This window comes from Chelon labrosus (genome assembly GCF_963514085.1).
Source record: "Chelon labrosus genome assembly, chromosome: 16".
Lineage (NCBI taxonomy): Eukaryota > Metazoa > Chordata > Actinopteri > Mugiliformes > Mugilidae > Chelon > Chelon labrosus.
Window position 1 is genome coordinate 4,530,200 of NC_140349.1, and position 15,276 is coordinate 4,545,475.

The window sequence follows — 15,276 nt, forward strand, 5'->3', positions numbered from 1 at the left end:
AGAAAGGAAGGCGGGATCTTAGAGAGACCTTAAAGGAAGAGATAAAAACGATAAAGACAAAGATAGACTGGTGCTCTCTGCCCTCGTCGTTCTCATGGGTGACATCATTGCACCGTGCTTCCTGTTTGCTCTGTGTGTCAGCTCTGCTCAGGTGTGTTAACAGGTATGTGTGTGTGTGTGTACTGTGCACACAAGGGCCAATATAAACAGTTCCATCCAGGCTACCTGCAGGCACCCAGCCACAGAGTTTGACCCGGCAGGTTGTTGACATGAGGAAGACGGATGGAGTCGCTGTGGATTAAGAAGCCAGGAGGAGGAGGAGGAGGCTCTGGCTGTAGCCCAGTGAGCTCACCAGATATTTAACCACATGCAGTCTGTCTTTGTTTTTAAGAATGATCTCTAGAGGAAGTTAAATGAGCCGCAGCAGAATAAAACTACACAGAGACAAGGCTTCAAACGCGTCAGCACAGAAGCAAAGATGCATGTTATTATATTATAACTGCAGTATTTCTAGTTGCTTTATATTTAGAAGTCCTCTGCAGTGCATTGCAGAGTTATACACTGGTCAGCCACAACATTATGACCACTGACAGGAGAAGTGAATGACATTGACCATCTTGTGACAGTTCAGTGTTCTGCTGGGAGGCTTTTGGACCTGGTATTCATTGGTGTGGATGTTACTTAGACATGTAGCACCCACCTAGACCAGACCAGGCACCCCCACCCCATAGCAATGACACTCCTTGATGGCAGCAGCCATCCCCAGCAGGATGCAGCCTGACACAAAAACGGTTTAGGAACAACTCTAAAACCATGAAGAACAGCACAAGGTGTTGACCTGGCCTCCAAATTCACTAGAAACTGATCATGTATCTGTGGCATGATCAACAGAGGCCCCTCCACTCAAAGTCCCCTGTCCTGTTGCCAGACACCACAGGACACCCTCAGAAGGCCCATGTTCATTCTCTGATGAGTCACAACTGTTTTGGAGGCACAAGGGAGACCTACACAATATTAGGAAGGTGGTCATAATGTTATGCCTGATCGGTGTATGTCAATGTAACTCAACATGCTGACATAGCTGTAAAGCCACCTGCAGGGGTTTGACTAGCAGCGACACACAATAAAAACTAGTTCCACAGATACTCACTAGCGTCCCAACACCTGCAAACAGCTGACTGTAGTCTCGATGTGTCACGGCACCTTGGAGTCAATTGTCCCGAGAGTCTCCGTCATAGGACCTGAATCATCTACATCGAGCAGAATCACATGATAAAATCTGTTTTCAGTCTGACCCCGTGTCGATGCCAGCTGCCTGCTAACGTTAGCTCCATATGACCGTAACGCTCCAGCGCCAACAGCATCTGACATCTGCCGTCACAAGACATCGGACACAGCTGGCTTTAAGACGCACACGGAAAAAAACACTCAGCTAATGAACCGATCCATCTGAACTCTGTTGGATTAGTTCTGTGTATAAACAGACAGTGAATCCAACATGATGCATGAAAAATAGTTTAACCCAGGTTTGGTTTATGCACAGCTCTACACCTTGAAGTAAAGATCTAAACCAATTAGTTGTCTCATCATCTGTAACAGCTGAGAATACCCCTCTCCTTTCCTCTTCCAGTAAACTTCTAATAAACATCAAACACACAGAGAGGATTGTCTCATTCGAGGCTGACTGGAAAAACAAGCAGAAGCTCTGACACACTGAGACACAATTAGACAATAGCGGCACCTCATTTCCAGTCAGCGCTGGAAACGGCGTTTTCTTCCCGTCGGCTCATTAACACTCGCTTCTTAATCAGCTCGTGTCACCCTTCCACAGAGGAATAACGGGACGGTCAGGGAACAGATGACACAGATGAGCGAGGAAGAGAAAAATAGACAGTGAGACTTTGGGAAAAAAAGAGGTTATTAGCGACTAATAGTTCTGTGGCTGCAGTTTAAAGCCAAAAATTCCTGGTGAGAACTTGTTCTCTATCTGTAGCAGGGAAAAAAAGTATTACTTAATAATAAAATATTAAGTAATATCTTAATATGGCAGAGTTGGAGAGTGACTCTTGTGCCTGTTTCGCCCTCTTCTGGTGAAATGTGGTAGTGCAGTCTCTTCTTGTCTTCAGGCCAGGACTGCAGCAAAACTTTGTCCCTGCAGGAGAAACAGAAGAGTCTCTGTAATGCAGGTGGACTCTGCGTCCTTGCCTGCAGAGACGTACCTGTGTTTATGAAGTTCTGAAGCACTTTGGTTTGGGATATTTGACCTCAGCTGGATTTGTTCTCTCTCATACTAGAGAATTAGAAATCTAAACAGAATAAACAACCCAGTTTTAGTCTTATTCTGTTTGCTATATTAAGTTTTAGCATTTAACTAAACATCTTTCTCTGTAAATGTATGTTCCTAGAGTTTAAGGGATCTAAAACTTGGTCAGCTTGGTCATCTTGGTGCAGCATCTCATTAAGTGAGATAAATGTTGTGCTTGCTGTCTGATGAATCATATTTTGTTCAACGGCGTTTCATCTCATGTATTATAGAGTCTGTAACTCCAAGAAATGCCGTCAGAGGAACAGTTCACACGAATAATCTGTGCCTTTAAATATTGTGCTGAGCTTCAGTTCAGTCGACGATGCAGACCATGTTCCACCTTGAATAAAAAAAAGGCTGCAGAGACTGAATAGCTGTGAATCTGCTCCACAGTAGCTGTGCATGTCTCGACTCAGTTTATTGTTTATTTTGGATATAACCACCTTCACGGTGTGCAGGAATATTTGTGGAGTTAGGATGTGATGGAAGTGTTTGTGTTAAAGGTGCGATACGGGCTAAATCAGGAATATATTTACTGTAAATCTAAAGTCCTCTGGTCCAGAAATAAAAACACTCACGGCCCAAACTACTTGCTGGTGCTCTCAGCTGTTCCTTGTTTCTCGGTAACACGGGGAAAATAAGCCGAAAATAATAATGCGGGAAACACCGTGCAGTTCAAGTGTCTGTTCCCGTAATGCTTTACTCACTCGTCACCTCTCAGCTGATCCTTTATTCCCTCCCTGCTCGGCCTGAATCAGTCACAGTCTGTCTTTCCGCCCGTCTCATCGAGCGTCCCACTTTCACACAAACAATCCCTGGTCCAGATCACTCGGCTTGGCTTGGCTCGGCCTGGCTCGGCTCAACCAGGCCAGGCTGCTGAGTCACTGTGTCAGCGGTCGCCACCGGTGACAGCCCAACCCTCCATCCCTCCTACCCCCCACCCCGCTCATTACGGAGGCAATGTCATGGCAACGGGGACAAGAGGCCACAAGAGCCCTGTCAGCTGTGGGGCGATCGGCCTGTCAGATGCCAACAGAGGGATGAGTGGAGTGTGGAGTTAACTCTCTGTCTGTCTTTCTTTTCTTTCTCAGGTGAGGAAGCACATCTCAGACTTGTATGAGGACCTGAGGGATGGACACAACCTGATCTCGTTGCTGGAGGTCCTCTCTGGAGTCACCCTGGTAGGATTTCACTTACACTCTTATCTTGTTGTCCCACACTCCTCGTACGGTCCATCACACACCTCTTCATCCCTGTTTCAGTGCATTCACCTCCTGGTACATATGGATATATCTACATGAAACATGCTTTCATCAGAGAGTCTTTGACTGGTTTTAATTTTAAAGGTTTTAACTGTACTTTTATGTGTTTTATTGTTTTTCTTATGAGTCTGTTTTTATGTCTTTGCCAAGCATCCAGTTTCTCCATGGTGACACTTTCAGATCACATGTTGTCAGTCCCCTTCACTAGTGCAGGGCTCTGGTGGCCTGATGTTGCACAACATGAATACGTGGTTTGGCCTTAATGCTGACAGACAGACAGACTGGTTTCGCTGCAGACAAGTAGACTAACAGAAACTGACTGCTGACTCTGGTCTGCACACAAACACACACATATGTAGGACAGTAACCCGAGGGTGTCACCTCCAAAGAAAACAACAGAAAAGAGATTAAATAAATTTTTTATGGTGGGATGCTTCTAAATGTATCTGACAGGTGTTGTGTTGGAGTTGTAGGTGATCAGGTTTCAGTGTCTCTGGGTACTTTAACAATATATTTATCACGTTTGCACACACTTACAGATATTAAATATAAAAGCAGGTCAAAGGAAAGAGTGTTGCTAGCATCCCTGGTGGGAAGCTTCCATCCTCTTTGACCTCTCACCCCTGAGGCTGAGTGAGATCATGTCACAGCTGGGATCAGATCCAGCAGTAACGTCACAGACCCTGTTCAGGCCTGGTGTTAACATGTATCCATAGCGATCTGATCACAAGTATCCAGCAGCTTTAAGTAGGTCTGTTCTCATTACAACCACTTGAGATCATAGTTTCACGCTCGGTATCCAAATAAACAGAGACGACGTCATCTGGGCCGCCGCGGTAGAACACGCTCCAAACACCTGCTGAGTCAGATCAATGCTTCTCTGCTCAACAAGCGTTTCAGAACAATGAGCAGCTTTGTTTGTTGTGTTCCCAGCTCGAACTGATGAGTCTCTCAGTGACAGCTGACACATTTAAGTTATTATTTATTTATTTATCTTTGTTCTGACATTAGTTATTTTGATTATAGCTTCAATACTAGGGCTGGAGATCACTTTCTATTCTGATTCACATGGTTCTGATTTGATTCAATATTCATTTTATTTATGTAGCACCAGTAACAAGACAAGTTGTCTCAAGACACTTTACAAAATCTGGCCTGAAACCCCCAGAGCAAAGCAAACATGAAGGCAACGGTGGAAGGAAAACTTTTAACAGAAAGGAAGCTTAACTCTTTACAGGAACTCATTGAAATACTTGGAAATTCTAAATTTCAACCCCAGAGTGTTATTGTAGGACATGAGAAGACTGTTTTTCTTTATGCCACTTTAAAATTTTTAATTTTCATTTAGAAAATTAAGATCAGTTAATCCTTAAGTGGTAAACAAATATAAACATGTATTTAGACCATTAGAACATAAGTGCTGATTCAGACACTTCACATTAGACAACATTAGGCCTCTTCTTCTTCGTGGTGCCTAATAAAGCAGCTATGCTCAGTGTTCATGCAGAGGTGGACCTTGCAGACCAAATTAGACCCTGATTTGACCTGAGACTGTTTCCTTGATCTCTACACTATTTAAAATGTGTAGTAGAAGTTATTAAATATGGTTCCTCGCCCCATAAATTGTTAATAATAATGATAATAATCTATACTATATTGATCCCTGAGGGTAAATTCTGTTCCTGCTGTTTGACCCATCCATTTGTTCACACAGCAGTGTGTACCGTGGAGCTGCAGCCTCTAAGCAAGTTGGAGGTTAGGTGTTTTGCTCAAGGCCTCAGCTGCTCCTCTATCCACTGCTCCACAGCGCCCCCTAGCAGAACCTTGAGCTCGTTCACATTTTATTCGTCCCCTGGGGAATTTAATTTAAGGCACATGTGAGCAGCAGCATGACATGTTAAACAAGACACCTTTAAAGAAACAGAAAAATAATAGAACAATACACAAAATATATAAAAATTATGGAGGGACCCATCTGATTTAGAGAGACAGAAAAAAAGAGAGAGAGGAGAGAGCAGCAGGAGGAAGGAGCTGATCATACGTACGTCTGACTAAAACATACATGTAGAATCAAATGGTGATACTAATACAAGATACAGCTTGTTTGAAAATGAATAGAAAGCAGAGCATAAGGACATAAAACAGTTAGTGACAGCTCTAGTTCTGTCACAGCTGAGTTAGCTGCTCTAATGATTGAATGTAAGAGGCAGGTTGGAGAATGATGCATTCAGGTACGAGTGTTGAACTGCAGGCAGGAATATTACTGCTGTCATTAGATTTGTGGTAATTCACACAATATTTTCCGCCTAGTTTCACACAGCTTTGCAGCTGCATCGGGATATTTTAGGAATCAGATCATTCAAATGAAGATCAGTTTGAATTGTAAAGTAGATTTTTAAACCCAGCTCTGTTCCATACGTGCAGTAATGTCGCTGCCATGCTCTCTGTCCATGTGGCCGGGACACGAGTGAGGTCTTACTGTTATATAACGTGGTCACAAGTGGCCCAGACCACATCCCAGTGTGAGTCTGACTGATTGGATGTTTTTACAACTTTACTTTAAGCTGTTAATTTATGATCAGATCACCCAGGACAGATGTTTTATTATCTCACTTCAACGTTAAACCAGTGGAGGTGAATGAGGACAGGGTCTTTTTACAGAAGTCGATAAAGCAGTCTCATCACAAAGTCTATTTATTTCACTCATTTACATCCGTTCTTTAAGTTTCAGTTCCTGTACCTTTTAACGTTTTTATTTATTTATTTATTTTAATTATTCCTCCTCTCCCTCATTCTGTCCTCTTACCCACCAACTCTCATACTCTCATCTCTTCTCTTCCTCCTTGCGTCCCTCTCCGGCGCGCTTCCCACCCTTCTGTTACCGTAGCAACAGAAGAGCGGCCCTCCACCGAAAAGGGCATACGCCTCGCGGGCCCCCCCTCTCATCTTGCTGGCAGGGGAGGATGAGGAGGAGGAAGGAGCTCAGGGAGTATGTCTGAATCAAATCTCTGCCACCGCTCACTCTGTTCACCTCCCCCCCCATGCCCCCCGACCTCTGACCCCGCAGCCTCGCCCTCCGGGGGGGTGGTGGTGGAGCCGTGGGGGCCGCATGACAGAGTGCCGTGCCGCTGCTGACTTCTTCTAACCAGCGAAATGTACAACGCTGCTGTTTGACACGACAAGTCTGTTGAGTGACAGAGTCAGAAGTCAGAACACAGACAGATGATTAAAAACGTAATAAAAGAGTTAGCGAGACGAAGACGTGTCTGCACTCAACAGAGCTCTGCTACCTTGCATGAATCACAAATAAAAGTTTAGTAAAGTGCATATTTTGCAGCAATTAGTCGTGAATTTAAAAGCTTTTTCTTTGAGGAATGAAAATAATAAGAACAAAGTTATAAAAGACCTTAAAATTCTTGCATTGCTAAATATTGCTTTGCTGACTTTAGTTAATTCTCATTAGTTTTTAAACTCAATTATACATTAATTAGCTCAGCGTAGTCAGTTTACTAAACATGCACAAACAAGCTTACACATAATGTAATGTACGGCATAGAGAACATATCAAACACATATCCTCTTCTTCCTCTTCTTCCTCTTCTTCTTCCTTTCTCTCTCTGATGTGATAACTAATCCTGAGTGTCTCTCTACCAGCACAGTGTGAACCCACATCTGCATCCTGCACTTTACCTTTCGTACTTTCTGCAGCAAACGTGTGTCTCTCATGTTTCGTGTGTCTTTTTTTTATTATTCTCTTAAACTGCATCTTCTCTTCCTCTTAACGTCACAAGTCTCTCAGATGAGTAGAGAACGGTGGTTTGTTTGTTGAAGTGTGCGTTCGTTCTTCATGCTGAGCCAGCCAGCATGGTCTGAGACCGGTTTGCTCCACGGTCCTGGCCTGTCTTTAACGACCCCTGTTGAAGACAGCGCCTCCCCCTCGTCCCCCTCCCACCCACTCAGAGGACCATTTCATGTCAACATAACTATGCTGAGTTTTTACTCCACTGCACTGTTGGTTGAAATCAGCTTTGTTTTGCACTCACTGCTGCCTTCCTGCGTTTGTGTGTTTAAGAAACCTGAGCTGGATTTAACTTCCTTAACTTCTTTACCTTCCTCATTAGTGTTCTGCTCTCGTTTTTGTTTCAGCCCAGAGAAAAGGGCCGAATGAGATTTCATCGACTGCAGAATGTCCAGATAGCGCTGGACTTCCTCAAACAGAGACAGGTAAACACGCACATATATACACCGATCAGCCACAACATTATGACCACTGACAGGAGAAGTGAATAACATTGACCATCTTGTGAAAATTCAGTGTTCTGCTGAGAAACTTCTGGACCTGGCATTCATTGGTGTGGATGTTACTTAGACATGTAGCACCCACCTAGACCAGACCAGGCACCCCCACCCCATAGCAATGACACTCCTTGATGGCAGCAGCCATCCCCAGCAGGATGCAGCCTGACACAGACACACACACAAAAACACTTTAGGAACAACAAAAAAAAAACATGAAGAACAGCACAAGGTGTTGACCTGGCCTCCAAATTCACTGGATCCCAAACTGATCAAGTATCTGTGGGATGATCCACAGAGGCCCCTCCCCTCAAAGCCCCCTAACAACATCCTGTTGCCAGACACCACAGGACACCCTCAGAAGAACCATGTCCATTCTCTAATGAGTCACCACAAGGGAGACCTGCACAATATTAGGAAGGTGGTCATAATGTTTATTCTCATTAACAGATGGAGTAAACACGCATTTCACCGTGTCTGATAATGCTGAGAGGGACAAATTGTGCAAATCCGACATATTTATGTGTCCCCAGTTTGTCTAGTTACACATTTGGATTTGTTTTTAATTATTATCTTAATACCCCCCCTCTTTTCGAGGCGGCATCCTTGACACTGGTAGGAAAACACCAGCTCTTCTCTGGGAAGGGTCGTGGGAACCAGCCGCTCATTTACATTATGAACACGACTCAAACCAGAATGAACCATCTGTGCTCTCAAATACACATTCTTAGGACATATGAGGCTTACATTAACCTGTATAATAGATGTTATGCTTTAAGACTGCATCTCTCATGGCTCCCTCTAATTAATTAATCTCTCTCGTCTCCTTCCGTGGAGAATGACCTTTTCTTCCTCTGAATCACGTCTTAGGTTCACTGCAGGTCTAATCGTACATCCTGGGTGCAGCAGGCCTTAGACAGTATAACATATGAACTCACATTTAGAACAACAAGTTTCCTTTAATTATCAGACTGGTGCAGGAAACCTAAGATTTCTTTTTAAATCTCTCTTCTAGGTCAAACTTGTCAACATCAGGAACGATGACATCACTGATGGGAACCCCAAACTGACGTTAGGACTCATCTGGACCATCATCCTTCACTTCCAGGTCTGTGCCTTTCACGTGCTCCTGCTTCTCTGTGTGTGTGTGTGTCTGCTGGGTTGAATTTGATTAATAATTAATGCAATCAAACGGTCATGGAGTTCTTTGAATCTGCACTGGAGAACCTTAATGGAAAGTCCACTAATTGATTGTATGATAATTGAATCGTTGCGCAGATTGTTGCTGGTGATTAAGTCTGGATTTTAAATGGACTGAGGACAAATGTGGACGTTATTTCTGTGTTGCTACTTGGAGGCATCTCCTTCCAGCTGTTTTTATCGTGTTCTGGGTGTTAGAGTCTGTAACACTCCCTGCCAGTGTGATGGTTAACTTCAACGCCTCGGTGTTTGCAGCGAGCCTCTCTCTACGTTGTGTTTAGCCGACCTGTCAGCGTGTCCTCTGCTCCGCTGTTGCGGCTGATGTTGTTTTTTTAAAGGCGTTTTAAAGTTAGTACAGTCTGACTTTGTGTTTTGAAGGCCGCCAGGATTAATGTGATTTAATTGTGTTGTTTATCCTGACTTGTGACATTTATAAAAACCCTTCCCCGGAGGAAGCCCTCGCTGGAGTTGTCCCTTTAAATCAGAGCAGGAGGACACGGTTTGGCTTCAGTTTGTCAGTTTGGGAGTAAAGGAGGACAGAGGACGAAATGTTGAAACTTTCATCTGAGCTCTTATCCTGGATCCAGAGCTTTTATACAAACTGAGCAACTTAAAATAGAGGTTTGTTTTTATTGTGCTTCAGTATAAACACAGAATGAAGACAGTTTGAGGTTAAACTCAGAATTATTTTGCAAAAATACACAAATTACTTGAACTTGACCTTGAACCGCTTATTAGTAGATAATCAGTTACCATTAGCACATAAAAATTGTTTAGTTTTACTTGTTTTTGTGGCTATAACTAATAACAGAGTTACTTTCTGCAATCATATGATCACTGCACCTCAGTCATGATCCTGTTAAGTGAGTAAAAAGTTAATTTATTTATACTAGGATCCACTGAGAGCTTCAAAATAAAAGACAAATAGTTCTTCGACCGCTCTCTGAAATATAACCGTCTAAAGTTTCTAAATGCTGCATTGTTGAATTAAATTACGGAACGAGGAATAAAATAAGAGCTTCTTGTTCACGTCCAGACGACGAGTCGATCATCTGAGCAGCGTTTGTTCTCCTGATGTGGAATAATTTCCGCCCAACGTCCCTGCATCAGTGTAGCCTGCAGTCAAGGTTGTTCTCTGCTCAAGTCACGCACGACGGCAACAACAAATAAAGACTTTTAAGTTCCAACCAAAAAAATATTAAATAAATCACAGCCTCTTGTGCAGATTTGTTTTGGCACTTTTATCATTTTAAAGGCTGCAGGTGCCGCCGTCGACCACCAGACCGTGCTGCGATGCGGCCGTCGAGCACCCAGGTTGATGCTGATGCTGCCCGCAGGTTGCCACGGAAACTGTAGCGCTCGAGAACTGTTTTTTTTTTTTTGTTTTTTTTTTCAGTGGGCATGACTCAGCAGAACACGGTGTTACAGGGAAAGTTGTTGGGTAAAGAGATGAAGGGATGAAAAGATGCGGGAGGCGGAAAAGAAGGGAGCAGATGACGGTGAGGACGGAGGCTGAAAGTCACCGCGGGAGCTCTGGTGAAAGGAATGAAGGAGGGATTAACAAAAATAAATAAATTTATAAAAGGAGAGAGGGAATGGGCCCGCACAGCAGCAAATGGTTCGAGTTTCAGGAGTTCAGTGAGTTTAGGAACAGTTTCACATTAGAGCTGCAGAGAGAAAACAGAGCTCTGTGTCTGTGGTTAGGTTACTGCAAATAAATGATGATCAGAGACACGTGCAACGTCATCTCTGTAATTACACTGCAAATATATGATATATGCATTATGGCATGAGGTTATATGAAGATTCAGATGATTTGGATGTAGAGATATGAGAGAGTTTGTGTCATGCATCCTCCTCAAGGTCACAGTCGTGGTTTAACGGCGCTGCATTGTTGCATTGCCTGGATTAAATGACGACATTCATGACTGTTTTTATATTTTCTCCATGCCGTCCTGACTCGGTTATTCAGTGTTAATAAGATGAGGCCCACGTCGGCTGAGAAATCTATAATTTCCACATTATTCCCACTGGCAGCTTTGGACTAATGATGATAATTATTATGATGATGATGATGATGGTGATGGAAACAAGCCTGCAGGTTTTTGGGACCAGGACGGTCAGGTGTACCTCATGCGCAAGTGACTCAGCACGTCGGCTAATTATAGGAGCCGTCGCTGAGCCTTTTTAAATTCGGGTCATAACTGTTGTTAGTCACTCTTTCGCCTGGCGCATCAACTTGAGGTGGTTTCTCTGTCTGATGACGACCTGCCTCCTCAGCAGTCTGTCTCAAGCTTTAGTCTGAGAGGGGTTTAGTCATGTCTTCTAGATCCTGCTAATATTAATATCCGTCTTCTCGAGAGTCGCCTGAATGCCTCGCTCATCTCTCAAAATATAAAGCGGCAATGACGGTGATTCCTGGTGTAAATCATGTTGGTTTTACTGTTGGAAATGGTTTGAAATGATCATAAAAGTCTCAATTTACCATAATCTTTAGACATTTATTTGTGTAGTTACTCCTCCATGTCACTAGGTGTCATCATTTAGCTCGGTATCCCCGTTGACCTGACTCGCTGGAAGTCTCTATCCCCGAGTTTGGATCCTCCTCCAGCTGCTCTGTGTCTGCCAGCGATTGGCTAAGCAGGCTGTGTGACACCGGCGTTAACCTCCTGGCAAATTCATCTCTGCTTGGGTGGGGTCGGTTTATTTGTGTCGTTCAAAGGTACCACTTTAGTGCCTGCGCTTCATCGATCGAAAACACCATCTCTTGAGCGCGCTGCTTCGGCCCGGGTTTGCCAGCTTCCCTCGTTTATTTACAGCACAGTTGTACTTTCAATAAAGGAGCCTGGATGTCACCGTGGAGCAGAGACACGAGGCCGAGATTGTGATCACTGTTTATCTTTAGACGTGCTCAACACAAACCACTGTGTGTTCCTCTCCTCAGCTGTTTATAATTCACCATAACACGCTAACAGTTATGAGGTTGATACAGAGTGAATGATTATATCCTTCATTTCTTTAGTAATATACCACATTATTTCTACATTTTCTTCTATGTTAGTTACTTTAATGAGCATCTCTTTCCATTAAAGTTAATTTCTCATCATATATTTGAATATTTGTCACCAGGTCAGCTTTAACATCATACAGCTGCTCATGGCAAAGACGGAGTCTGAATTATGGTGATAAAAATCTCAAGATCAATCACCACGCTTTCATCTCACATTATCGACATCAGAGCTGCTAAATATATATCACCAGAGGAGCTTCTGATAGTCTTGTCTCTTGAAGCTCTGGGTTCACACCAAGGTCTGATGATGGCGTGTAGCCACGGCGAGGCGATGAAAGCCTCAGGGGCTTGATTAGTGCTTCTCCCACCGTTGGTTCAAGCCTCTTCCTTCGCGTGTGTGTGTGTTGGTCTCTTATGCTTTTGGTGCTTTCGTTTAATGAGGGAAGATGGATTGCCGTTGCTTTCCTTTTAGTGGTCTCCATCCATATCTGTCTGAGAGCAAGCACTCGTCCTATATGAAGCACTTACTGTATATGCAAAGTGTGTTGTGTGCAGATCTCTGCAGCGCTGGTGACATATCTTTCTTCTGCAGTGTTGCCATGTGCCATGATGCACTGTAGGATCACATGTGTGAGCTGTGCTGGTGGGTGGGAGCCTATTGAGGTTTTAAGAGTCTGTGTGTGGGGGAAGGAAAGGAAAGTAAAATGTGAAAATCAAGAATGCTGAGTGATTATTTTGTGTTGTTTGTTCGTGTTATTTGTAATTTATAAACTAGTTCAGTTTCCCAATACTGCAAGTGACATCTGGCAGTCCAGAACCCAAAGATAAGAGTTATTATTGTTTGTTCCTGCAAAGGCGCCATCTCTTCACGGAGTATAAACATCTATTTTTGTCGCATCCGTTGGATTAAGTGGATTTTTAAATCCTGGCACTTCATCACGTTGATGCAACAAATTCCGGCAAATTCCTCATTGTCATCAGCGTCCGGTCACTGATTATCTGCGGTGACCTGGTGCAGCCGGTGATACTGGAGGCTTTAAATGCTATTCAAGTCAAATCTGGAGGATTCTTCTCACCTCTTCTCATTCAGATTTGGCGTCTTTCACAGTTTCCCTCCTTTTCAACTTTCTCCTAATTCCCCTAAATCTCTTTCCACGCTCCCGCCTTCTCCCTTCATCTTTTAACGACCTGTGGCTTGATGGACAGGTGGATATTGAAGGGGATAGATGGAGGGAAACAGACTTAAGTGCTTACCCACTCCTCATTTATCCTCAGAGGCACAATAGTTTGATTTCGATTTGATTCCTCTCCTGCTGGCTGCTTCTTTTTTTTTCTTTTTATTATTTTTTTTTATCTGCCCCTGTTGCAGCCTGTCATTCAGGGAAGCTTTTGGGTCAAGTGTGTGTATAAATGTGTGTGTTTGTGGCATATAAAGCTGCTCACTAACAGCCAAGAGAGCGAGAGAGCTAGAGAGAGAGAGAGAAAGCGAGAGGAGGAACGAGGAAGCGGATAGGAGGAGGAGGAGAGCCAAGGAGGGAGGGAGGGGTGGATTGTGAGAGATCGAGCAGAAGAGAGTGTGAAGCTGCAGCAGCCGGGAGATAAAAGCTTTTCTCTCCCTCTGCCGGCGTCTGCGAGCGAGGGATAAAGCGGAGCGGCGAAGCCAGTCGAGGCAGCGACGGATCCAGGCTGCCTGCTGTCGCTGGAGCTGCCGGCTTCCCCTCATCAGCGGGCCTCGGATCACAAATACACAGCGGGACACGTATGCAGAAGGGCTCGCACAGCTGACCGAAGGGGGGGGGGGGGGGGGACCGCCCAATCTCCAAGGCACAAACTCACACTCCCTCTTGGAAAGAGGCACACACACACACTCCTCCGTATCAATCGGATCAATCCAGCCAGGCTCGTCTGAGAGGCACAGTTTCGTTTTTACTGGAGACGCCCTCTGTGTGTGTTTTTTTTTTTTCCCCCCCTTCCTCCACGTCTTTGTTTTTAAGGGGACGTGGAACGAGGACTCTCCTGTCCTAACCTCTGCCGCTGTGCCGTGTGATGTTTTGGGGATGCCCTTCACTGGACGCTGAATCCCTTTGGCTCTGTTCCCGTTTGATCTTTACTGGACCTTAGCTAAGCTGACAGAGGACCAGTCGCTTCTTCTTCTTCCTCTTCTTCCTCTTCCAGAGCTCCAGATCTACCCCAGATGCCTATTCCTAATTAGATCTTGTGGACGTAGGGAGCTAATAAGAGACAAAAAGGCACCGTAGAGGAGAAACAGACTCTTGTTTTTTTTTATTTTCCTATCCTGCCTTGTTTTGCCTCATTATAAGACCTGAACCAAACAACCCCCCCACCTCCTGCAAACTGTGGATTTTACCAAGCTGTTGTACCGTCGTCGCACTGCACCACCTGATGAAGGGGAAGCTTCCCTGAGTTACTGGCAGACTGACAACAGGACACAGGAGGGTTATGATTGGACACTACTTCAGCCAACTTCGGTCCTCGGGGAGTCTGACATTGAGCTCGGGGGGGGGGATCTTTATGCTGGTATCCAGGAAAAAGGAGCGTGTGATGCTAAGCTGTCCGGGGAGTTTAAGGTGGAGCCTGTCTGCCTCCAGATTTAGACCGTCACTCTAATAGGACGGTTGCATTTTTGCGGAACTACAACTGTTTGATTCCACAGGTATCTGGCTGGCCTGGATAATCACCCTGGACTTTTCCTGCCAGCCGCTGGGAGAAATATATACACGCTGCAGTATACTGACAGTCAGTAGACGAGGAGCACGGCCACATGGCAGAGGATTGATGCATCACATGAGACGCGAGCTCAATGAGCAGGATAAACCGTGGGAGGATGACAGGGAGAGGCGTCGAGGCGTGCAGCTCATGCTCTGATTGAGTATTTAACAAGCTGTCAGAGTATTGGATGAATCTGCCAGCAATCTGTGGCTGCATTGGCCGACTGCACACTCTGTCACCCACAACCAATCTGGGCATCGCGCTGCCTCGGCAGAACGAGACACACGCCGAGCTCGCCGTTACTACGAGCGCTATCGACAGCGTCGCCATTAATACTACTTCCGCTAGGAGCACCGTGACGGATAGGATTCCTGACCATTTCTGCTGTGAGGGAAGACTTGTGTTGCGATCCTTACTCCTCTCCATCTGCACTGCAATAACATTACCACAGTAGAGGAGAGGCATCATTAATT

The 15,276-nt window shown here is 44.7% G+C and overlaps 1 protein-coding gene across 10 annotated transcripts in view; it reads left to right on the forward strand.

Moving 5' to 3' along the window:
- Nucleotides 1-15,276, forward strand: part of macf1a (microtubule actin crosslinking factor 1a) — a 203,567-nt gene that overhangs the window by 79,797 nt on the left and 108,494 nt on the right. For 8 of the 10 annotated variants that reach the window (XM_084563044.1, XM_084563040.1, XM_084563038.1 and 5 more), the window contains exons 3-6: nucleotides 3,397-3,486; nucleotides 6,455-6,556; nucleotides 7,714-7,791; nucleotides 8,879-8,971. In XM_084563044.1, coding sequence (XP_084419170.1) covers nucleotides 3,397-3,486; nucleotides 6,455-6,556; nucleotides 7,714-7,791; nucleotides 8,879-8,971 — 363 coding nt within the window. The remainder of the gene's footprint in view (nucleotides 1-3,396; nucleotides 3,487-6,454; nucleotides 6,557-7,713; nucleotides 7,792-8,878; nucleotides 8,972-15,276) is intronic. The other 2 variants (XM_084563037.1, XM_084563042.1) reach the window with 2 other exon arrangements.